General features: G+C 45.7%; 1 protein-coding gene across 3 annotated transcripts; it reads right to left on the reverse strand.

Moving 5' to 3' along the window:
• Nucleotides 1-13,499: 13,499 nt before the first annotated feature.
• Nucleotides 13,500-17,979, reverse strand: LOC123411834. Of its 3 annotated transcripts, none has more exons than XM_045104800.1 (5): nt 16,903-17,979; nt 16,454-16,813; nt 16,294-16,379; nt 15,876-16,216; nt 13,500-14,207 (listed from the first exon to the last, which is right to left on the reverse strand). In XM_045104800.1, the coding sequence occupies exons 2-5, from the start codon at nt 16,723-16,725 to the stop codon at nt 14,178-14,180; spliced, it is 729 nt and encodes a 242-aa protein (XP_044960735.1). In that variant the 5' UTR covers nt 16,726-16,813; nt 16,903-17,979; the 3' UTR covers nt 13,500-14,177. The 3 variants fall into 2 exon arrangements, with proteins under 3 accessions (XP_044960735.1, XP_044960743.1, XP_044960727.1); XM_045104792.1 differs by having other exon boundaries at nt 13,500-16,216.
• Between the last annotated feature and the right edge of the window lie 6,882 nt (nt 17,980-24,861).

A 24,861-nucleotide genomic window follows, 5' to 3' on the forward strand; every position in this document is an offset into this window, starting at 1 on the left:
TGGGGGGGAACCCACACACACACTTTCACATCACTTGCACACTCAAGTGCAAGGCTCATCCTATCACATACACAAGAACCATATCCTACATATATATGATATGCGTCTATACATGCAACTAGAGCTAACACACACATTCAAACACACACACCTCATGCAAAGCATCTATCTCATAACACATGGCACTCAAGTCTACCATGCATATCTATCATGCTAGCAACAAAACTAAAGTCAACATGCTGTTTGTGAGCTAAAACAAATGCCACACATGGTAACCAAGCAGCTGCAGCAACTGTGCAAACTCACATATGCAAGACAAGAAAGAAAAGCAAAAGAAAAATAAAATAAATGGGCTGGGTTTCGAACCCAGGCCCCCGTGGATCACAACACAGCAACAACAACACCCTGCTACTGCACCAGCACTCGACAGATACAGCGAAGAGAGCAGGTTATGCTCTCTGCTGCACTTACTGTGCCAGAAAAACGAAATACAAAAGTTGCGCCGAGGGGATTCGAACCCCCGACGTGTCTCTGCACCAAAACGCCTCTTCCACTCTGCTACTGCTTCGTATCTTAACATAGGGGGGAGTTAACCCTTTCGAGAAACCCCCTCATGCAGCTCCTCTGTCCGACGGTGGCCGGAATAGGGGAAGGTGCTCGCCGGCGTTACACGCAAAATTAAACTACGGCTAGTTGATGGAAGGAAGTCCTTGCTCCCACGGTTCCATTTCCCTAACTAAACCTACTCGAGGGGGCCTACAGCAATGGCTCGTCGAGGCACGGCGGCTCCGGCGACAGAGAAGGAACGGTGTCAATGCTACGGCCTACTGCACTCGATCTGGGACAGGGAAGAAGGGGAGATGGATCTACCTCACCTACTGGACGAGGTGGTCGCGTGGGCCGGAGAGGATGTAGAGGAAGAAGGGGAAGGAGCCTCTCGGGGAAGATCGTCGGGGAGGAAGACCGCCATCACCGAGGTAGTGGAAGCAGGGTCGATCTCGTCGAAGTAGCCGCGGGAATGGGCTCCTGGTAGCTCCCGCGTGCTCGCCGAGGTGTTGGAGGGGCCGCAGGTGTACGGGCACGATGGCGAGGAGCTTCTCAGCTTGCGGCCATGGCGGAGGAGGTCGATCCCCTTATCTGGTGTCGTCGATAGAGAGGGAGAAGGAGATGGGATGGAGGTGGTGGCGCGAGAGAGGAACCCTAAGCTGCACGGACGCCAAGGGGTGGCTTATAAGGAGGAGGAGAGGCGAGGGACGCGCCTCGACGTCCGTGACAGCGTCTGCTGCCATCGCTCTGCCTCTCTGTCTGAAGAAAATCTGACGGAGGAAGGAGAACAGGGATCGGCGTCTACACGAGAAGGAGGGGAGCTGGGCCTGCTAGTGGGAGGAGGCCCACTAGTTGGCACAAGATAAAAGAAAGTTTAAATCCCTGGGGTTTCCAATTACAAAATAACCAGAGAAATAAAAATAAGGCAAAGCCAAATCTGTTGGGGTTTAAAACAAAACAAAAATGCCCCTCGTCATAAGGATTTATGACCTATTTAAATAAATTGGAAAATAAATATTTGGAGCAATTAAATATTAACAAAACAGAATTTATTGGATTTGTTTGGTGAATATTAGCACCTTTAAATCATATTCTCAAATCAGCAAAACACATCCTCACAAACACCAAAAATACATGCTAAAACATAGGCATTTTTAAAAGAGGAAAGGATCAAATAACTTTTGGGCTTGAGATAAAAGAGAGGGGGGAAGTTTTAAACCCTAGGGGAAATCCACATAGTGCTTACTACTAACACTTGCACTCACATCATTTCACATAACACCATCACACCATAAACACACATGGATTCACAAAGGCACAAACACAAGACATGGACTCGATGGAATGCATGCATGCCAAAGGAAAACAAATCAAGGTGACATCACATGAAATCATATGCATTGAGCTCTCATATCAATGACAAGGTGGACCCACATAGACAAGGTTCCAAATAGGGAAAGATACACTCTTGGGGCATTACAGAAAGGCACTTCCATATATGAAGAGGCAATTCCAGCTACAAAACATCTTCCCAAACAATTATCAACTGAAATCATTATTCTTGGATGTTGGAATATTTGGAAAAGAAGAAATGTCACAATCTTTAGAGAGATTCCTCAATCCATCCAGTCTTGGCGCTTTCATCTCAAACAAGATATGATTCTTTTACAACACAAAATAAAGGAGAAGCACTAACAGAGTTTCAAACAGTGGTTGCAAAGTAACTTCTAATTGTTTAGAATGTTTGAAAAAACTGGCATTGGATAAAGGTCCTAAGGGGCCTCCTTTCTTTTGTTTTTCTGACGTTACTGTGTACTATATTCTGACTAATGTTAAAATCATACCGTAGAACGATTGTTCTATGGTTTGTGGGTCAAAAATAGAAGTAGGCGATGACTGATTAGATGGCTAGCAGGGCCAGTGTGCCCCAGTTAGTAGTGATAAACCTTGGGTATAACATCATGCATGTCTCAGTAAAGCAAATCACCATTTCAATAGAATTCGAGTCATTTCTCATCGGATCTTACTGCATTGTGTGTTCTCGAGAAATGTTTGGTTGCATATATGTGCGGTGTTGGGAATGCCGAAATGGATGTCAACTATGAACGACGTGCGACAGACGTGGTGCTTGAACAAGAACAAACTGTGAAGGACACTCACGTTGCTCCTTGTCCTATGAAAACTGTGGAAACATTGAAATGATGTGGTGTTTGATGGAGTTGTTCCTTCAATCAGAGAGGTTAAAAGGCGATCTTGACGAATTCTTAGGAGAGTTGCATAGGTGGGTCAAACGTGACATTATTGACCTAGGGGTGGGAGTGGAGTGTAAATTGTAACAAATGATGGAGGCCTTTCATACCCTTTCTCCTTCTTTAATATATGGTATGTATGCTATGCGTGCTCGAGAAAAAAATCTCGTCAGATAGTAAGATGCTCGTGGTTGTAGATATATGCATATATTTTTTTGAAAAGGAGGACTGCCCCCAACCTCTGCATCATGATGATGCATGCAACCATTTTGTTAATGTGCAAGGTTCCAAACAAGTGCAATATCCAGCAAGAGCTCGAAATAACTCAAAATAAAAAAGATAACATGCCACACCTGGCAAGATGAAGATATGCTATGATGACTAAACACCTAGCCTATTAGTTGTTGGAAATATGCCCTAGAGGCAATAATAAATTGGTTATTATTATATTTCCTAGTTCATGGTAATTGTCTATTATTCACGCTATAATTGTGTTAACCGAAAACCGTAATACATGTGTGAATATATAGATCACAATGTGTCCCTAGTGAGCCTCTAGTTGGCTAGCTCGTTGATCAATAGATGATCATGGTTTCTTGATCATGGACATTGGATGTCACTGATAATGAGATTACATCATTGGGGAATGATGTGATGGACAAGACCCAATCCTAAGCATAGCACTAGATCGTGTTGTTCGTCTGCTAAAGCTTTTCTAATGTCAAGTATCATTTCCTTAGACCGTGAGATTGTGTAACTCCCGGATAATGTAGGAGTGCTTTGGGTGTACCATACGTCACAACTTAACTGGGTGATTATAAAGGTGCACTACAGGTATCCCCGAAAGTGTCTGTTGAGTTGTACGAATTGAGACCGGGATTTGTCACTCCGTGTGACGGAGAGGTATCTCTGGGCCCACTCGGTAATCCATCATCATATTGAGCTCAGTGTGACTAAGGGGTTAGCCACGGGATGATGTGTTACGGAACGAGTAAAGAGACTTGCTGGTAACGAGATTGAACAGGGTATAGGGATACCGATGATCGAATCTCGGGCAAGTATCATACTGATGGACAAAGGGAATTGCATACGGGATTGATTGAATCCTTGACATTGTGGTTCATCCGATGAGATCATCGTGGAACATGTGGGAACCAACATGGATATCCAGACCCCGTTGTTGGTTCTTGGCCGGAGAGATGCCTCGGTCATGTCTGCACGTCTCCCGAACCCGTAGGGTCTACACACTTAAGGTTCGATGATGCTAGGGTTATAGGGAAATAGTGTACGTGGTTACCGAAGCTTGTTCGGAGTCCTGAATGAGATCCCAGACGTCACGAGGAGCTCCGAAATGGTCCGGAGGTAAAGTTTGATATATAGGATAAGGGGATTTCGACATCGAAATGTTTCGGACGTCACTGGTAACGTATCGAGACCACCGGAAGGGTTCCGGGGGTTCACCGGGAGGGGCCACCAGCCCCAAAGGCTAGCATGGGCCAAAAGGTGGAAGGGAACCAGCCCAGAGTGTGCTGGGGCGCCTCCCACCAAGGCCCAAGGTGCAGCAAGAGAGGGAAGGGGGGAAACCTAGCGCAGATGGGCCTAAGGCCCATCTCGGGTGCGCCACCACCCTCTCCATTGCCCTGGCCGCCACCTCCCACGCGAGATGGAGCTGCCGCACCCCTTGGGGTGGGAACCCGAAGGGAGGCACCCCCTTCCCTCTTTCCCTATATATAGTGGAGGTTTTGGCCATTGGAGAACACGAAATCTCTCTTTCTCGGCGCAACCCTTCCTCTCTCTCTTCATCCTCCGCATAGCTTAGCGAAGCTCTGCTGGAGAACCACGTAGCTCCACCGCTACCACGCCGTCGTGCTGCCGAAGTTCTCTCCTTCAACCTCTCCTTCCTCCTTGCTGGTTCAAGGTGTTGGAGACGTCACCGGGCTACACGTGTGTTGAACTTGGAGGTGTCATAATTCGGCACTTAGATCGGAATCCACCGCGATCTGAATTGCAGCGAGTACGAGTCCATCAACTGCGTTCATAGTAACGCTTCCACTTAGCGATCTTCAAAGGAATGAAGATGCTCTACCCAATACTCGTTACTGGTTTCTCCGTAGATAGATCCTTGTATGGCGTAGGAAATTTTTCGAATTTACTACGATACCTAACAGTTGTATCAGAGCCAAGGTTCTATACGTAGATTCTATGCACGAGTAGAACACAAAAGTTGTGGGCACTGATTTTGTCTATTGCTTGTCGTTACTAGTCTTATCTTGATTCAGCGACATCATGGGATGAAGCGGCCCGGACCGACTTTACACGTACTCTTACGTGAGACTTGTTCCACCGACAGACATGCACTAGTTGCATAAGGTGGCTAGCGGGTGCCTGTCTCTCCCACTTTAGTCGGATCGGATTCGATGAAGACGGTCCTTATGAAGGGTAAATAGCATTGGTATATCAATGTTGTGGTTGTCACGTAGGTAAGAAACGTTGTTGCTAGAAACCCAAATCAGCCACGTAAAACTTCCAACAACAATTAGAGGAGGTCTAACTTGTTTTTGCAGGGTATGCCATGTGATGTGATATGGCCAAAAGAATGTGATGTTACATGTGTGATGCATGAGATTGATCATGTTCTTGTAATAGGATTCACGACTTGCATGTCGATGAGTATGACAACCCGCAGGAGCCGTAGGAGTTGTCTTAATTTATTGTATGAGATGCAACGCCATGATGATTACTTTACTTTATCGCTAACGGTTAGCTATAGTGGTAGAAGTAATAGTCGGCGTGATGACTCCACGGAGACACAATGATGGAGATCATGATGATGGAGATCATGGTGTCATGCCGGTGACGATGATGATCATGGTGCCCCAAAGATGGAGATCCAAGGAGCAAGATGATAATGGCCATATCATGTCACTATATGATTGCATGTGATGTTTATCGTGTTTTACATCTTATTGCTTAGAACGACGGTAGCAAAGATATGATGATCCCTCATTAAAATTTTGAGATATGTATTCCCGTAAGTATGCACCGTTGCGAAGGATCGTTGTCTCGAAGCACCACGTGATTATCGGGTGTGTTAGATTCTAACGTTCGCATACAACGGGTGTAAGCCAGTTTCCACACGCAAAACACTTAGGTTGACTCGCCGAGCCTAGCATGTACAGATATGGCCTCGAATACGGGAGACAAAAAGGTCAAACATGAGTCATATGGTTGATACGATCAGCATGGAGATGCTCACCATTGATGACTAGTCCGTCTCATGTGATGATCGGACACGGGCTAGTCGGCGTGGATCATGTATCACTTGGATGACTAGAGGTATGTTGATCTGAGTGGGAGTTCATTAAATAATTTGATTAGATGAACTTAATTATCATGAACATAGTCAAAAGGTCTTTGCAAATTATGTTATAACTTGCGTTATAGCTCCACGGGTTTTTGATATGTTCCTAGAGAAAACTCAGTTGAAAGATAGAAGTAGCAATTGTGCGGACTGGGTCCGTTAACTGAGGATTGTCCTCCTTGCTAAGCAGAAGGCCTATGTCCTTAATGCACCACTCGGTGTGCTGAACCCCAAGCGTGGTCTTTAGATGTTGCGAACATCTGACATACACGTCTTTGATAACTACATGATAGTTCAATGCATATTGCTTAAACGGCTTAGAAATGAGGCGCTAAAGAGGTTTAGAACGTCGAGGGACATACGAGATGTTCCAAGAGATGGAAGTGGGATTTCATACTCGTGTCCTTACTGAGTGGTGTGAGACCTCCGACAAGATTCATTGTCTACAAAGTAAAGGAGAAAATCTCAATCGTTGAGCATGTGCTCAGATTGTCTGAGTACTACAATCGCTTGAATCAAGTGGGAGTTGATCTTCCAGATGAGACAGTAATAATTCTCCAAAGTCACTCACACCAAGCTACTAGAGCTTCGTGATGAACTATAACATATCAAGGATGGATATGATGATCCTTGAGCTATTCGCGATGTTTGACACCGCGAAAGTAGAAACCGAAAAGGAGCATCAATTATTGATGGTTTGTAAAACCGCTAGTTTCAACAAGGGAAATGACATGAAGGGATACTTCATTGAACTGCAAACCAGTTGCTGCTCTAGTGAAGAGACCCAAGGTTGAACACAAACCTGAGACTAAGTGCTTATGTAATGAGGGGAACAATCACTGAAGAGGAACTACCCTATATACTTGGTAGATAAGAAGGATGGCAAAGTCAACAAAAGAATATTGGATATACATGATATTGGTGTGTACTTTACTAGTACTCCTAGTAGCACCAGGGTATTAGATACCGGTTCGATTGCTAAGTGTTAGTAACTCGAAATGAAAGCTACGGAATAAACGGAGACTAGCTAAAGGCGAGGTGACGATGTGTGTTGGAAGTGTTTCCAAGGTTGATATGATCAAATATCGCATGCTCCCTCTACCATCGAGAATTAGTCTTAAACCTAAATATTTATTGTTTGGTGTTTGCGTTGAACATAGACATGATTGGATCATGTTAATGGCAATACGATTATTCATCTAAAGAGAATAATGGTTATTCTATTTACTTGAATAATACCTTCAATAGTCTTGCACCTAGAATGAATGGTTTATTGAATCTCAATCGTAGTGATACACATGTTCATAATATTACTGCCAAAAGATACAAAGTAGTAATGATAGTACCACTTACTTGTGGCACTGCTGCTTGAGTCATATTGGTATAAAATGCATGAAGAAGCTCCATGCTGATGGATCTTTGAACTCACTCATTTTTGAAATGTTTGAGACATGCAAACCATGCCTGTTGGTATAAACGCATGAAGAAACTCCATGCGGATGGATCATTTGGACTCACTTGATTTTGAATCACTTGAGACATGCAAATCATACCACATGGGCAAGATGACTGAAGACCACGTTTTCCTGTGAGATGGAATAAGAAAGTAACTTGTTGGAAGTAATACATTTTGATGTGTACAGTCCAATGAGTACCGAGGCACGCAGTAGATATCATTATGTTCTCACTTCACAGATGATTTGAGTAGATACTAGTGTGTTTACTTGATGAAACACAAGTATGAATTATTGAAAGATTCAAGTAATTTCAGAGTGAAGTTGAAGATCATCGTGACAAGAGGATAATATGTCTACGATGTGATCGTGGAGGTAAACATATATATTTGAGTTACGAGTTTGGTAAACATTTAAGACAATGTGAAAAATGTTTCACAACTCATGCCACCTGGAACGCCATAGTCCGATGGTGTGTCTGTATGTCATAGTCGTGCCCTATTAGATATGGTGCATACTATGATGTCTCTTATCAAATTACCATTATCGATTATGGTTTAGGCATTAGAGACAACCGCATTCACTTTAAATATGGCACCACGTAATTCCATTGAGATGACACTGTATGAATTATGGTTTAGAGAAATCTAAGCTGTCATTTCTTAAGAGTTTGGGGCTGCAATGCTTATGTGAAAGAGTTTCAGCCTGATAAGCCCGAACCCAAAATAGGATGTCATTTCTTAAGAGTTTGGGGCTGCAATGCTTATGTGAATTGCAGATAGGATGTCAAAATAATGTTTCCTCGACGGTTTCCTTGAGGAAATGTTGTATGTGATACAACCAAAAGATTTTGTCGATCCTAAAGGGTGCTAACAAGTATGCAAAGCTCCAGCAATCCTTCTATGAATTGGAGCAAGCATCTCGGAGTTGGAATATACACTTTGATGAGATGATCAAAGTTTTTGGTTGTATGCAAAGTTTATGAGAAACTTGTATTTCCAAAGAAGTGAGTGGGAGCACTATAGAATTTCTGATGAATATATGTGGTTGACATATTGTTGATTGGAAATAATGTAGAAATTCTGGAAAGCGTAAAGGGTTGTTTGAAAGGAGTTTTTCAAAGGAAAACCTGGATGAGCTACTTGAACATTGAGCATCAAGATCTATGGAGATAGATCAAAGTGCTTAATAGAACTTTCAACAAAATGCATGCCTTGACAAGTTTTGAAAGTGTTCAAAATATATCGGCAAAAGAAGGAGTTCTTGGCTGTGTTATAAGGTGTAAATTTTTGAATAAGACTCAAAAGCCAGATCACGACAGAAGAAAGAGAAAGGATGAATGCCGTCCCCTATGCGTCAGCCGTAGGCTCTATAAGTATGATATGCTGTGTATCGCACCTAAAGTGTGCCTTGCCATGAGTCAAACAAGGGGTACAAGAGTGATCCAGGAATGGATCACTGGACAGCGGTCAAAGATATCCTTAGTAATTAGTGGAGTAAAGATTTCTTTTCTTGATTATGGAGGTGATTAAAGAGTTCGTCATAAAGGGGTTACGTCGACGCAAGCTTTGTCACTAATCTGGATGACTATGAGTAGTAAACCGGATTCGTATAGTGGAGCAGTCATTTGGAATAGTTCCAAATGGTGCATGGTAGCAGTATCTATATGAAGACATAGAGATTTGGAAAGCACACATGGATCTGAAAGGTTTAGATCTGTTAATGGATAAACCTCTCTCACAAGCAAGACCTGTATGGGTGTTCGATTCATTGCAATCAAATAGTGATGTGAACTAGATTATTGACTCTAGTACAAGTGGGAGACTGTTGGAAATATGCCCTAGAGGCAATAATAAGTTGGTTATTATTATATTTCCTAGTTCATGGTAATTGTCTATTATTCATGCTATAATTGTATTAATCGGAAACCGTAACACATGTGTGAATATATAGATCACAATGTGTCCCTAGTGAGCCTCTAGTTGGCTAGCTCGTTGATCAATAGATGATCATGGTTTCTTGATCATGGACATTGGATGTGATTGATAACGGGATCACATCATTGGGGAATGATGTGATGGACAAGACCCAATCCTAAGCATAGCACTAGATCGTGTTGTTCGTCTGCTAAAGCTTTTCTAATGTCAAGTATCATTTCCTTAGACCGTGAGATTGTGTAACTATCAGATACCGTAGGAGTGCTTTGGGTGTACCAAACGTCACAAGTAACTGGGTGATTATAAAGGTGCACTACGGGTATCTCCGAAAGTGTCTATTGAGTTGTACGAATCGAGACCAGGATTTGTCACTCCGTGTGATGGAGAGGTATCTCTGGGCCCACTCGGTAATCCGTCATCATATTGAGCTCAGTGTGACTAAGGGGTTAGCCATGGGATGATGTGTTACGGAACGAGTAAAGATACTTGCCGGTAAGGAGATTGAACAAGGTATAGGGATACCGACGATCGAATCTCGGGCAAGTATCATACCGATGGACAAAGGGAATTGCATACGGGATTGATTGAATCCTTGACATTGTGGTTCATCCGATAGATCATCGTGGAACATGTGGGAACCAACATGGATATCCATACCCCGCTGTTGTTTATTGGCTGGAGAGATGTCTCGGTCATGTCTGCACGTCTCCCGAACCCGTAGGGTCTACACACTTAAGGTTCGATGATGCTAGGGTTATAGGGAAATAGTGTACGTGGTTACCGAAGGTTGTTCGGAGTCCCGGATGAGATCTTGGACGTCACAAGGAGCTCCGGAATGGTCCGGAGGTAAAGATTGATATATAGGATAAGGGGTTTTGGACATCGAAAATGTTTCGGGCATCACCGGTAACGTAACGAGACCACCGGAAGGGTTCCGGGGGTCCACCGGGAGGGGCCACCAGCCCCAAAGGCTAGCATGGGCCAAAAGGTGGAAGGGAACCAGCCCAGAGTGGCTGGTGTGCCTCCCACCTAGGCCCAAGGCGCAGCAAGAGAGGGAAGGGGGGAAACCCTAGCGCAAATGGGCCTAAGGCCCATCTGGGGTGCGCCACCCTCCTCTCCCTTGCCCTCGCCGCCACCTCCCACGCCAGATGGGGCTGCCGCACCCCTTGGGGTGGGAACCCTAAGGGAGGCACCCCCTTCCCTCTTCCCCTATATATAGTGGAGGTTTTGGCCTTTGGAGAACACAAAATCTCTCTCTCTCGGAGCAACCCTTCCTCTCTCTCTCCTCGTCCTCCGCATAACTTAGCGAAGCTCTGCCGGAGAACCACGTAGCTCCACCGCCACCACGCCGTCGTGCTTTCGGAGCACTCTTCCTCAACCTCTCCTTCCTCCTTGCTGGTTCAAGGTGTTGGAGACGTCACCGGGCTACACGTGGGTTGAACGCGGAGGTGTCGTAGTTCGGCACATAGATCGGAATCCATCGCGATCTGAATCGCTGCGAGTACGACTCCATCAACCGCATTCATAGTAACGCTTCCGCTTAGCGATCTTCAAAGGTATGAAGATGCTCTACCCCATTACTAGTTGCTGGTTTCTCCATAGATAGATCCTTGTATGGCGTAGGAATTTTTTTAAATTTACTACGATACCCGGCATTAGTGTGCCGCCACCCAAATCGGTTGAAGATAGCCCGTGTTGTCGTCTCCCACCGGGTGCATCCAGTATCCAAAAGCTCCATGAACTCCGCATGTGTGAGTAACGACCACGTACGGATCCACGTCGTAGCTCTGTAGATGACCTGCACAATATCGGTGAAGTTCTTCCTGTTAAAAATTATATCATTCCTGCAGTTCCATATAGCAAAAAGCATGGCACATGTTCCTATTCGAATGTGTTTAGCGATGGTAACTCCACTCCATTCATCCACGTCCCAAATAACATGTTCATACTTGTTGGAGGGTTAATGTTGAAAGCTATATGAATAGTTCGTCATAGAAGCCTAACTAGAGGGCATTCAAGAAAGAGGTGTTTAATAGTCTTATTGTGATCGGAGAAGCAACATCTAGAGTTACCCACCCATCTTCGTTTAACCAAGTTATCTTTAGTGAGTATCACATCCTTGTGCACAAACCACATAAAGATCTTGATCTTGAGTGGTACCTTTATTTTCCAAATATGTGGAGAGGTACGTAAAATTTCGGCATTAATAAGGTCCGTATACAGTGATTTCACTGTGAAACTACCACTTGTAGTTAACATCCAATGAATTGTATCTGGTTGGTCTGATAGTTGAATATCATTGCACTGAGAGAAAAAGATCATTCCACCTTTGTTTTATTGAAAAAGTCTTTCGCCCCGTTTTGTAGATAAAGCAACTTTCTCCTTTGTTTTAGAAGATGGGAGAAAAAAAAACTTGACAAGTGTAATACGTGTGGCATGACGTTTTCTTGAAAAAGTCTTTCGCCCAGTTTCATGTAAGCCCGTCCTGACGTTTTCTCATAGCAAGTTTAGTTATTCAAGATGACAATTTTCTGTTTGGATGCAAGTTTTAATTTTTGTTTTTTAGATGGCAATATTTCATATCATACATGTGACGTTTATCATTTGGAAAAAAAAATGCATTTTCTTACATGAAACAACTTATGCTTTTACTAGAAGTACTAAACATAGAGCGCACGCATGGAGATGTGTGCTCAGGTCATGTGCATCACGAGACACAGAGCTGCGCTCTAATCAACGTAGGCGAACAGAAGGAGCACATGTATGTGTCACATGATTACATTAGTGCATCCACAGTCCGATCCTTCATAATCCATCTCAAATTTCCTTCGGAAAAGCCGTGTGTCATTGATCGGTCATAGAAACGCGACTCTTTAAATGGGCCTCAATCTCTCGGATTAACCGGCATCTTTTATATCCAACCCAAATATAAGACGATATAGGTGAGCCCGGATGCGCGAGCACGTTTGCGTGGCCCTCACTAGCCGATCGACCGCACATATATTCGTCATTATCCGTTCGTCGGAGCAAACCCAATTCACTTTATTTCACTCCCCTTAACTCCCATCTGCGACCCTAGGTCATCTCCGACGATCTCCAGCCTTCTCCGGCATGAAGGACAGCAGATCCAACTTCGGCCAGTTTGGATCCATCGACTCGCGGGTTATCCCATGCGGATTGCAGGTTCACATTGCACTTGGTCGCTCCCGCGAGGACATCACCCGTCCGACGGCACGATATGTCCATCGGATTGCATAGCGTCCGCTTAACGGACACTCGTTCCTATGGGGGCGGGATCATCGAGGTCCCGACGGGCGAAAAATTTCTCCTTCCCCATCACCAGTCCGGCGGACTTCGAGTCCCACCGAAAACGGACTGCCCATCGTGGGAAGGAGAGCATAAGGATCGCCAAGGCCTATCTCGCTGAGGAAATGGCGGAGGCAAAGGCGGTTGATGCGGCGGCGCGGGTGGCCGCAGGAGGAACCATCCGCGACCGCATTTTGAAAAACGACAGCGGAGGAAGACGCGCGCCTTCGTCCGCTAGCAGAATCGGGCGGTCCGTGAAATGGTCGGACTGCCATCGAAGGAGGTGGAGTTGGTAAGCGACGGCGAAGAAGAGATCCGGCTCGATCTGTATTGCGTCTTCGACCAGTACTTTGAGAAGGAGAATGGCAAGGACTCTGGAAAAGGCAAGGGCAACCGTGGCTAATGTCCACTATAGTCAAACATGCCAAATTTTGATAGTCCGATGACATATTAGTAGTGATGTAGTAGTAGGACGATGTATATAATACATCGACGTAATAATTGCATGTTTGTATGAATTAAAGATATTAAATTTAAGGTGTCCAATTATAAAATATATTATTTGAAACGTGACGGTTCGGTGTTCATAAACACGACCGTGTGTGGGTTTTGGGTGGTTAGATTTGCAAGTTATGGCTCTAGATGCTTTCATACCCAATGGTTATCACACGGTCAGCCGAATAATCATATGTGTAGCACATGTACTGTTAAAATACTAGTACTAGCAAGTTTTTCCACCCCTTCAAATTTCAGATTAAAGAACAAACAGAAGGTTTTCTCTGATCAACTACTAGATCGAACCGTCAAACACTGAAACACGTAGACGTATCACGCGAGCAGACGGGTGACGGACTTACGTACGCATGCGCGCACTACTGCTTCGGCGGTGAAGGCGGCGCCGTCGTGGTCGTGGGCGACGGCGAGCCCTGCTTCTGCACGAGACGCTGGTCGTCGGCCTCCTGCAGGCGCGCGATGACGGCGTGCAGCAGGCCGATGGTGTGCTCCTGCCTCAGCGAGGTGGCCTCCATCCTCCTGAGGGCCTCGTCCTGCTTCCGGATGGTCTCCTCCTGTTTCCGGGCGTTGTCCCTGATGGACTCCTCCAGCCGCGCCTTGTGGCGCGCTTCGGCGGTGCCCTTGGGCAGGAAGTCGACGACGTGCCTCGCCACTGGGCGCGGCAGCACCGACTCCACCATCGCCTCCAGCTCCCACTCGCTGCTCTTCTTCCACCCCCACCAGAACCCCACCGGCACGCCCGTCAGGAACCACTTGGCCCTGATCATCGCCATCGAGGCCGGTCTTGATGGATGCGCGGCCGTGTGCGTGTCTAGCTCGATTCCTCTCCGATCCACGGGCCCTGTCAAAAGAAAGCACACGAGAGATGTCTTGTAGATAACTGGATATATAGGGCGTACGTGTGGTGAAGGTCCAGATGTGTTTGCTAGGGTTAGTTGGCTTGTCTAGCGTATGCACGTATGAGGCATGCGTGGCTTGCGTTACAAGATGAACTCGGGCGCGTACACGTGCACAAATGCTAAGTGCCGAACATTCGCTGGGGAGGGTCCGAGCGAACGCCCGCACAGCTGTTCAATCATGATCAAGCGATGACAGTTTTCTAAGAAAAATGCCTTCTCTAGAAAAGAACTGCCACCCCCTACAACTAAACTTGACATCCCTTCAAAAAATAAATGTCAGGCAAATCGTTCGCAATTGCCATCTGGCCCAGCAAACATTCGTCACATATTCGTGTCCAACCATCAAACACACGATCGTTTGGGGTCCGGCCAGCCTCCATACATTTTTTAAGAATAATCTGCTAGGTTTTATTGATTTACGTGTATGATTACAAGTATTACATTAGGATCACGAAGCAACCCAACCACAAATGAGGCCCCTATCAAAGATAAAGCATGTCTAACTAGATTATGAGGTTTAAAATTCAAGTTCCTGGACTCATAAACATAAGGGAAACGCTCGTTCGGACGGTCACGCAGCCCGCACGGCTAGCTGGTCAGGACTTTCAACATTTTTTCGTCCAGATTCGCTGCAACCACGATTAGATCTGCTACAATCGTTTCTCATTTTGCTATAATTTGTCCATTAAAAAAGTTACGTCTACGTTTGGTTGTAACTCGAGTTTGTTGAATTTTTTTGCTACAACCGGCGTTTGATTTTTGTTACAACCGTGTTAATTTTTACTACAACCGATATCATTTTTTGCTGCAACCGTTCATTAAAAAAGTTGCATACACGTTCGTGAGAGTTGCAACCCAAGTTCACGGAATTGTTTTGCTACAACCCACATTTTGTTTTGCTATCACGCATCATCAACGTCCTTTTTTTGCTACGACCACGTTGATATTTTTTTGCTACAATCGTATTTTTGTTGCAACCGTGGACGAAATTTATTGTGTCGTGGTATAAATTTGCTACATCGAGGGATTTTTGCTGCATGAGAAATTTAACGATGTGGCATGTGAATCTGACGACTGGGCTGCGACCGGCGCGAGCGTTCGGGCCGGCGCGCCGGTGGCCAGTACTGCCCAATAAAGGTTCTCTTTCAGGTTTTGATTTCCTTGACCGTACAAAAAAAGTTTTGGTTTCCTTGATCACTCCTTCGTAGCTACCACCTAGATTTCTGAAATTGTTTTACCAGCATCTTGTAGTGTGGAGCATCGAAAAGAATTTGTAGGCCCAAATCTCCAGCAAGAGAAAGTGCTTCACGGCATTCAATTGCTTCAAGAGACAAAGGATCACACAAACCCTAGATGAAAAAGGCCGAGGCCCCTAATACATGCCATGTTGATCCCTGCATAACGTATGAAGATGCTCTACATAGTAACGTTTTCGCTTAGCGATCTTTGATTCAAAGGTATGAAGATGCTCTACAACCTCTCTCGTTACTGGTTTTTCATAGATAGATCTTTGCATGGCGTAAGAATTTTTTTAAATTACTACGATCCCCAACAAAATCAAGATGGACAAGATTCAATCGAAACGGAAATGAACTTACAATTGCACTTACTCGGACATTAGCTTGAAGCGTCGAACTGGCATCGTATGCCAACTTGCTAGCCTCATACGCCTCTCTGGTCCGCTGCATCATATGTTCGGCCTGAATCATGGCTTCTTTAGCAGCTCCAGTTTGATCTTCCGGGACACGTTGCAGAGAATATGCAAGCGCTGAAGGAGGAGGCGCAGTAGGCACTGTTGTCACAACAATTGAACCAGTCGGAGGAGTTGTAGTCAAAGCAGTCGAACCGGCTGGAGGAGCACTCGACACCGGCGCTTCAGGTATGGTCTTAGTTAATTCGGCAGTTGAGCGCAACAATTCTTCATCGTCATCCAAGAGGATGACGTCTGTAGCTGTCAGTCGACAATGTCAGTTAGCTCAATCGACAAATTCCATCTAAAAAATAGAGCAGAATGAAGACTTGTCATACCTTGCTGGGAGACAGGCATGTCCACAGCATCCAAGTCCATGGGATCTTCTTCATCCCCAGCAGGCGACGTCACCGAGGTAGGATCTCTGGCAAGTAAATTCCACTCGGTCATCAAAGGCATGAAAATTCACAATGGCAAAAGAAAGAGATAGACACTCACGTTGAAGCAACTGGCACGGCAATCCTCATTTGAGGCAGAGCCTTCCGAGGCTTAGGAGCGTCGGGCTTGGGTTGTTTGGCGGCTTTTTCTGCAGATCCAGTTGCGACGGCTCTGTCGCGCTTCACGTTCCTAGTGCTGGACACTAAGGTATTGCTTGGAGTAGCCACTGGATCATGGCGGATGCTTGGATCGTGACTCGGGGTTCGGAGGAGACTGGTTTTCTTCCTCACTCTCATCCGAGTCATCTTCACTCCCCTCGTTGTCTTCAGCATAGTCGCTGTCAACGCTGCCACCTTTGCTTTCCCCAACGACGTCAAGTTGAGCCCCGTTGGGTACGGGTGAATGCATGTTTGTCCACTCCTACAAGATACAAAAGTAGCAAAGTCAGTCGGTCGAATATCCAGTCACTCGACAAAGATATGAAAGTAACCAGGAAAGAAATAACGCACCAGGTTCCGTGGTTTGTTTTCAGCAGAGTAAGGCAAGACCCGCTTGGCTCCTAGTGGATTGTCGCAGGCTCCAGTGATGCTTTTGAGCCACTGGGCTATAGTTTCTTCAGAAACCTCTTCCGGGTGCGACCGAGTGGAATCCTCAGGGCCCGAGTAGTGTCACATGGCATGATCCCTCGTCTGAAGAGGCTGAATGCACCGACCAAGGAACGTTTCAAGCAAGTCCATCCCTGTCACTTCGCTACGGACCAAGTTAACCACCTCATTTACCAACATCCCTACCTGGGTCTTCTCCTCATCCAACATGTTTATCGTCCTAGGAGCAGTCGGTCGCTCCAAGGTGAATGGGGTAAGGCCAGCCGACATGTTTGGAGATGCAATATCATTACAATAAAACCAAGTCGACCGCCAGTTCCGGACTGACTCAGGAAGGGTCGTCTGAGGATACGTACTCATGCTCCTCTTTTGAATCCCCAGATCACCGCACAACTGAATGACATGAGTCCTACTATAACTCGGATTTGCTTTCTTCACTACTTGAGAGCGCACACAGAAGATGTGTTTAAACAGTACCCAGTGAGGAGGACAACCCAAAAAGCATTCGCACAGCGTGACGAATGCGGAGAGATACCGATGGAATTGGGAGGAAGATGATGAAGTTGCGCATCAAAGTAATACAGAAAACCGCGGATGAAAGGATGAGGGGCAGAGAGAAACCTCGCTCAATGTGAGTAAGGAGGAGGACTCGTTCCCCTTCATAGGGCTCTGGCTCGAGCGCTCCTTCAGGAAGCCTCCATGACTTCTCTGCCACCATCCCGTGTTCAACAAGCTCTAGAACATCCTCCTTCCAGACAGTTGATGGGAGAAAATCTCCCTGGATCCACCATGGTGGCAACGCAGATCGGCCGCCTGGCTTCTTTGACTTTCCGTCCTTCTTGGCGCGCTCAAGCTGGCTCGTCTTGCCCTTCGTCATTGTCGCGGCGGCGGGGACAGATCAAAGCAGCACCTGCGAGGCGGAGGTGGAGAGGAAGCAGGGGAGAATCGAAGAAAGGCACTGCTCCAACCCTAGCGTCGGCCAAATTTGTTGGAATTATGCCCTAGAGGCAATAATAAATATAGTTATTATTATAATTCCTGTATCAAGATAATAGTTTATTATCCGTGCTATAATTTTATTGAATGAAGACTCATTTACATGTGTGGATACATAGACAAAACACCGTCCCTAGCAAGCCTCTAGTTGGCTAGCCAGTTGATCGATGATAGTCAGTGTCTTCTGATTATGAACAAGGTGTTGTTGCTTGATAACTGGATCACGTCATTGGGAGAATCACGTGATGGACTAGACCCAAACTAATAGACGTAGCATGTTGATCGTGTCATTTTGTTGCTACTGTTTTCTGCGTGTCAAGTATTTATTCCTATGACCATGAGATCATATAACTCACTGACACCGGAGGAATGCTTTGTGTGTATCAAACGTCGCAACGTAACTGGGTGACTATAAAGATGCTCTACAGGTATCTCTGAAGGTGTTAGTTGAGTTAGTATGGATCAAGACTGGGATTTATCACTCCGTGTGACGGAGAGGTATCTCGGGGCCCACTCGGTAATACAACATCACACACAAGCCTTGCAAGCAATGTAACTTAGTGTAAGTTGCGGGATCTTGTATTACGGAACGAGTAAAGAGACTTGCCGGTAAACGAGATTGAAATAGGTATGCGGATACTGACGATCGAATCTCGGGCAAGTAACATACCGAAGGACAAAGGGAATGACATACGGGATTATACGAATACTTGGCACTGAGGTTCAAACGACAAGATCTTCGTAGAATATGTAGGATCCAATATGGGCATCAAGGTCCCGCTATTGGATATTGACCGAGGAGTCTCTCGGGTCATGTCTACATAGTTCTCGAACCCGCAGGGTCTGCACACTTAAGGTTCGACGTTGTTTTATGCGTATATGAGTTATATGGTTGGTTACCGAATATTGTTCTGAGTCCCGGATGAGATCATGGACGTCACGAGGGTTTCCGGAATGGTCCGGAAACGAAGATTGATATATAGGATGACCTCATTTGATTACCGGAAGGTTTTCGGAGTTACCGGGAATGTACCGGGAATGACGAATGGGTTCCGGGAGTTCACCGGGGGGGCAACCCACCCCGGGGAAGCCCATAGGCCTTGGGGGAGACACACCAGCCCTTAGTGGGCTGGTGGGACAGCCCACAAGTGCCCTATGCGCCAAGGAGAAGAAAATCAAGAGAGAAAAAAAAAGGAGGAGGTGGGAAGGAAGGGGGACTCCCTCCCACCAAACCTAGTCCAACTCGGTTTGGGGGGGGGGGGGGGAGAGTCCTCCCCCTTGGACTCGTCCGAACCCCTTGGGGCTCCTTGAGCCCCAAGGCAAGGCCCCCTCCCTCCCACCTATATATACGGAGGTTTTAGGGCTGATTTGAGACGACTTTTCCACGGCAGCCCGACCACATACCTCCACGGTTTTTCCTCTAGATCGCGTTTCTGCGGAGCTCGGGCGGAGCCCTGCTGAGACAAGGTCATCACCAACCTCCGGAGCGCCGTCACGCTGCCGGAGAAGTCTTCTACCTCTCCGTCTCTCTTGCTGGATCAAGAAGGCCGAGATCATCGTCGAGTTGTACGTGTGCTGAACGCGGAGGTGCCGTCCGTTCGGTACTAGATCGTGGGACTGATCGCGGGATTGTTCGCGGGGCGGATCGAGGGACGTGAGGACGTTCCACTACATCAACCGCGTTCTCTAACGCTTCTGCTGTACGGTCTACAAGGGTACGTAGATCACTCACCCCCTCTCGTAGATGGGCATCACCATGATAGGTCTTCGTGCGCGTAGGAAATTTTTTGTTTCCCATGCGACGTTCTCCATCAGTGGCATCATGAGCTAGGTTCATGCGTAGATGTCTTCTCGAGTAGAACACAAAAGTTTTTGTGGGCGGTGATGTGCGTTTTGCTGCCCTCCTTAGTCTTTTCTTGATTCCGCGGTATTGTTGGATTGAAGCGGCTTGGACCGACATTACTCGTACGCTTACGAGAGACTGGTTTCATCGTTACGAGTAACCCCCTTTGCTCAAAGATGACTGGCAAGTGTCGGTTTCTCCAACTTTAGTTGAATCGGATTTGACCGAGGAGGTCCTTGGATGAGGTTAAATAGCAACTCATATATCTCCGTTGTGGTGTTTGCGTAAGTAAGATGCGATCCTACTAGATACCCATGGTCACCACGTAAAACATGCAACAACAAAATTAGAGGACGTCTAACTTGTTTTTGCATGGTATGATTGTGATGTGATATGGCCAACGATGTGATGTGATATATTGGATGTATAGATGATCATGTTGTAATAGAAATATCGACTTGCACGTCGATGGTACGGCAACCGGCAGGAGCCATAGGGTTGTCTTTATACTAACGTTTGTGCTTGCAGACGCGTTTACTATTTTGCTAGGATGTAGCTTTAGTAGTAATAGCATGAGTAGCACGACAACCCCGATGGCAACACGTTGATGGATGATCATGGTGTGGCGCCGGTGACAAGAAGATCGTTCCGGTGCTTTGGTGATGGAGATCAAGAAGCACGTGATGATGGCCATATCATGTCACTTATGAATTGCATGTGATGTTAATCCTTTTACGCACCTTATTTTGCTTAGAACGACGGTAGCATTATGAGGTGATCTCTCACTAAAATTTCAAGACGAAATTGTGTTCTCCCCGACTGTGCACCGTTGCTACAGTTCGTCGTTTCGAGACACCACGTGATGATCGGGTGTGATAGACTCAACGTTCACATACAACGGGTGCAAAACAGTTGCGCACGCGGAACACTCGGGTTAAGCTTGACGAGCCTAGCATGTGCAGACATGGCCTCGGAACACATGAGACCGAAAGGTCGATCATGAATCATATAGATGATATGATTAGCATAGGGATGCTTACCACTGAAACTATACTCAACTCACATAATGATCGGACTTGGGATAGTGTAAGTGGATCATGAACCACTCAAATGACTAGAGAGATGTACTTTTTGAGTGGGAGTTTAGCATATAATTTGATTAAGTTGAACTCTAATTATCTTGAACATAGTCTAAGTCCACTTTGAATATATTTGTGTTGTAGATCATGGCTCACGCGACAGTCATCCTGAATTTTAATACGTTCCTAGAGAAAGCTAAGTTGAAAGATGATGGAAGCAACTTTGTAGACTGGGCTCGTAATCTTAAGCTAATCTTACAAGCTGGGAAGAAGGATTATGTCCTTAATGCTGCGCTAGGAGATGAACCACCCGCTACGGCTGATCAGGATGTTAAGAACGCTTGGTTAGCGCGTAAGGAGGACTACTCAATAGTTCAATGTGCAGTCTTGTATGGCTTAGAACCGGGACTTCAACGTCGCTTTGAGCGTCATGGAGCATTTGAGATGTTCCAGGAGTTGGAGTTTATCTTTCAGAAGAACGCCCGGATCGAGAGGTATGAGACCTCCGATAAATTCTATGCTTGCAAGATGGAGGAAAACTCGTCTGTTAGTGAACATGTGCTCAAAATGTCTGGGTACTCAAACCGTCTAGCTGAGCTGGGGATTGAACTCCTGCAAGAAGCTATCACTGACAGAATCCTTCAATCACTGCCGCCAAGCTACAAAGGCTTTGTGTTGAACTACAACATGCAAGGGATGAACAAGTCTCCCGGCGAGTTGTTTGCGATGTTGAAAGTCGCAGAGTCTGAACTCTGTAAAGAGCATCAAGTGTTGATGGTGAATAAGACCACTAGTTTCAAGAGAAACGGCAAAGGCAAGAAGGGCAATTCGAAGAAGAGTGGCAAGCCTGTTGCCAATCCGCCGAAGAAACCCAAAGCTGGACCTAAGCCTGAAACGGAGTGTTTCTATTGCAAGGGTATGGGTCACTGGAAGCGCAATTGCCCCAAGTATCTGGCAGATAAGAAGGCGGGCAAAGAAAAATCAGGTATATTTGATATACATGTTATTGATGTGTACTTAACCGGCTCTCGTAGTAGTGCCTGGGTATTCGATACCGGTTCTGTTGCTCACATTTGCAACTCGAAGCAGGAACTGCGGAATAGACGAAGGCTGGCGAAAGACGAAGTGACGATGCGCGTAGGAAATGGTTCCAAGGTTGATGCAATCGCCGTCGGCACAGTGTCACTTCAGCTACCATCGGGATTAGTGATGAACTTAAATCATTGTTATTTAGTGCCTGCGTTGAGCATGAACATTATATCTGGATCTTGTTTATTGCGAGACGGTTACTCTTTTAAGTCTGAGAATAATGGTTGTTCTATTTCTATGAGTAACATCTTTTATGGTCATGCACCGAATGTGAGAGGATTGTTCATATTGAATCTTGATAGCGATACGCATATACATAACATTGAGACCAAAAGAGTTAGAGTAAACAATGATAGCACCATATTTTTGTGGCACTGCCGCTTGGGTCATATTGGTGTAAAGTGCATGAAGAAACTCCATGCTGATGGACTTTTGGAGTCACTTGACTTTGATTCACTTGACACGTGCGAACCATGCCTCATGGGCAAGATGACTAAAACTCCGTTCTCCGGAACAATGGAGCGTGCAAGTGACTTGTTGGAAATCATACATACCGATGTGTGTGGTCCAATGAGCGTGGAGGCACGCGGCGGATATCGTTATTTTCTCACCTTCACTGACGATTTAAGTAGATATGGTTATGTCTACTTCATGAAGCACAAGTCTGAAACATTTGAAAAGTTCAAGCAATTTCAGAGTGAAGTGGAAAATCATCGTAACAAGAAGATCAAGTTCCTACGTTCTGATCGTGGGGGTGAATATCTGAGTTTCGAGTTTGGTGCTCACTTAAGACAATGTGGAATTGTTTCACAGTTAACACCGTCTGGAACACCACAGCGTAATGGTGTGTCCGAACGTCGTAATCGTACTTTGTTAGAGATGGTGCGATCTATGATGTCTCTTACTGATTTGCCGTTATCATTTTGGGGTTATGCATTAGAAACGGCTGCATTCACTTTAAATAGGGCACCATCAAAATCCGTTGAGACGACACCATACGAACTGTGGTATGGCAAAAGGCCAAAGTTGTCGTTTCTTAAAGTTTGGGGATGTGATGCTTATGTCAAAAAGCTTCAGCCTGAAAAGCTGGAACCCAAAGCGGAAAAGTGCGTCTTCATAAGGTTACCCAAAAGAGACAGTTGGGTACACCTTCTATCTCAAATCCGAGGGCAAAGTGTTTGTTGCTAAGAACGGAGCTTTTCTCGAGAAGGAGTTTCTCTCGAGAGAATTGAGTGGGAGGAAGATAGAACTTGACGAGGTTGTCGAACCTCTCATCCCTCTGGATGGTGGCGCAGGGCAAGGGGAAACCTCTGTCATTGCGACGCCGGTTGAGGAGGAAGTTAATGATGATGATCATGAAACTCCAGTTCAAGTTTCTGTTGAACCACGCAGGTCGACGAGATCACGTGCTGCTCCAGAGTGGTACGGTAATCCCGTCTTATCAATCATGTTGTTAGACAACAATGAACCTGCAAGTGATGAAGAAGCAATGGTGGGCCCAGATTCCAACAAATGGCTAGAAGCCATGAAATCCGAGATAGGATCCATGTATGAGAACAAAGTGTGGACTTTGGAGATACTACCTGAGGGCCGCAAGGCTATTCAGAATAAATGGATATTTAAGAAGAAGACGGACGCTGACGGTAATGTGACCGTTTATAAAGCTCGACTTGTGGCAAAGGGTTTTTCACAAGTTCCAGGAGTTGACTACGATGAGACTTTCTCACCCGTAGCGATGCTTAAGTCCGTCGGAATAATGTTAGCAATAGCTGCATTTTTCGATTATGAAATCTGGCAGATGGATGTCAAAACGGCGTTCCTTAACGGTTTCCTTAAGGAAGAGTTGTATATGATGCAACCCGAAGGTTTTGTCGATCCTAAGAATGCTAATAAAGTGTGCAAGCTCCAGCGATCCATTTATGGACTGGTGCAAGCATCTCGGAGTTGGAACAAATGCTTTGATGAGGTGATCAAAGCATTTGGGTTTATACAAGTGGTTGGAGAATCTTGTATTTACAAGAAAGTGAGTGGGAGCTCTGTGGCGTTTCTAATATTATATGTGGATGACATATTACTGATTGGAAACAACGTAGAGCTTTTGGAGAGCATAAAAGGTTACTTGAATAAAAGTTTCTCTATGAAGGACCTAGGAGAAGCTGCTTACATTCTGGGCATTAAGATCTATAGGGATAGATCAAAGCGCTTGATAGGACTTTCACAAAGCACATACCTTGATGAAGTTTTGAAGAGGTTCAAAATGGAACAGTCCAAGAAAGGGTTCTTGCCAGTTTTACAAGGTACGAGATTGAGTAAGACTCAGTGCCCAGCAACTGATGAAGATAGAGAGCATATGCGCTCCGTCCCCTATGCTTCAGCCATAGGTTCTATCATGTATGCAATGTTGTGCACTAGACCGGATGTTAGCCTGGCCATAAGTATGGCAGGTAGGTTCCAGAGTAATCCAGGAGTGGATCACTGGACGGCGGTCAAGAATTTCCTGAAGTACCTGAAAAGGACTAATGAGATGTTTCTCGTGTATGGAGGTGACGAAGAGCTCGCCGTAAAAGGTTACGTCGATGCAAGCTTTGACACAGATCCGGACGACTCTAAGTCGCAAACCGGATACGTATTTATTCTTAATGGGGGTGCAGTAAGCTGGTGCAGTTCCAAGCAAAGCGTCGTAGCAGATTCTACATGTGAAGCGGAGTACATGGCTGCCTCGGAGGCGGCTAAGGAGGGTGTCTGGATGAAGCAGTTCATGACGGATCTTGGAGTGGTGCCAAGCGCACTGAATCCAATAACCTTGTTCTGTGACAACACTGGTGCCATTGCCTTAGCAAAGGAACCACGGTTTCA

This window comes from Hordeum vulgare, chromosome 1H (assembly GCF_904849725.1).
Source record: "Hordeum vulgare subsp. vulgare chromosome 1H, MorexV3_pseudomolecules_assembly, whole genome shotgun sequence".
Lineage (NCBI taxonomy): Eukaryota > Viridiplantae > Streptophyta > Magnoliopsida > Poales > Poaceae > Hordeum > Hordeum vulgare.

Coding starts and splice junctions, on each gene's coding strand:
- LOC123411834 (XM_045104792.1), bottom strand. CDS start 16,725: ATGCTGAAGACAACGAGGGGAGTGAAGATGACTCGGATGAGAGTGAGG. Junction 16,380..16,453: donor GCCGTGCCAGTTGCTTCAAC/GTGAGTGTCTAT, acceptor TTTACTTGCCAG/AGATCCTACCTCGGTGACGT. Junction 16,217..16,293: donor CATGCCTGTCTCCCAGCAAG/GTATGACAAGTC, acceptor GTCGACTGACAG/CTACAGACGTCATCCTCTTG.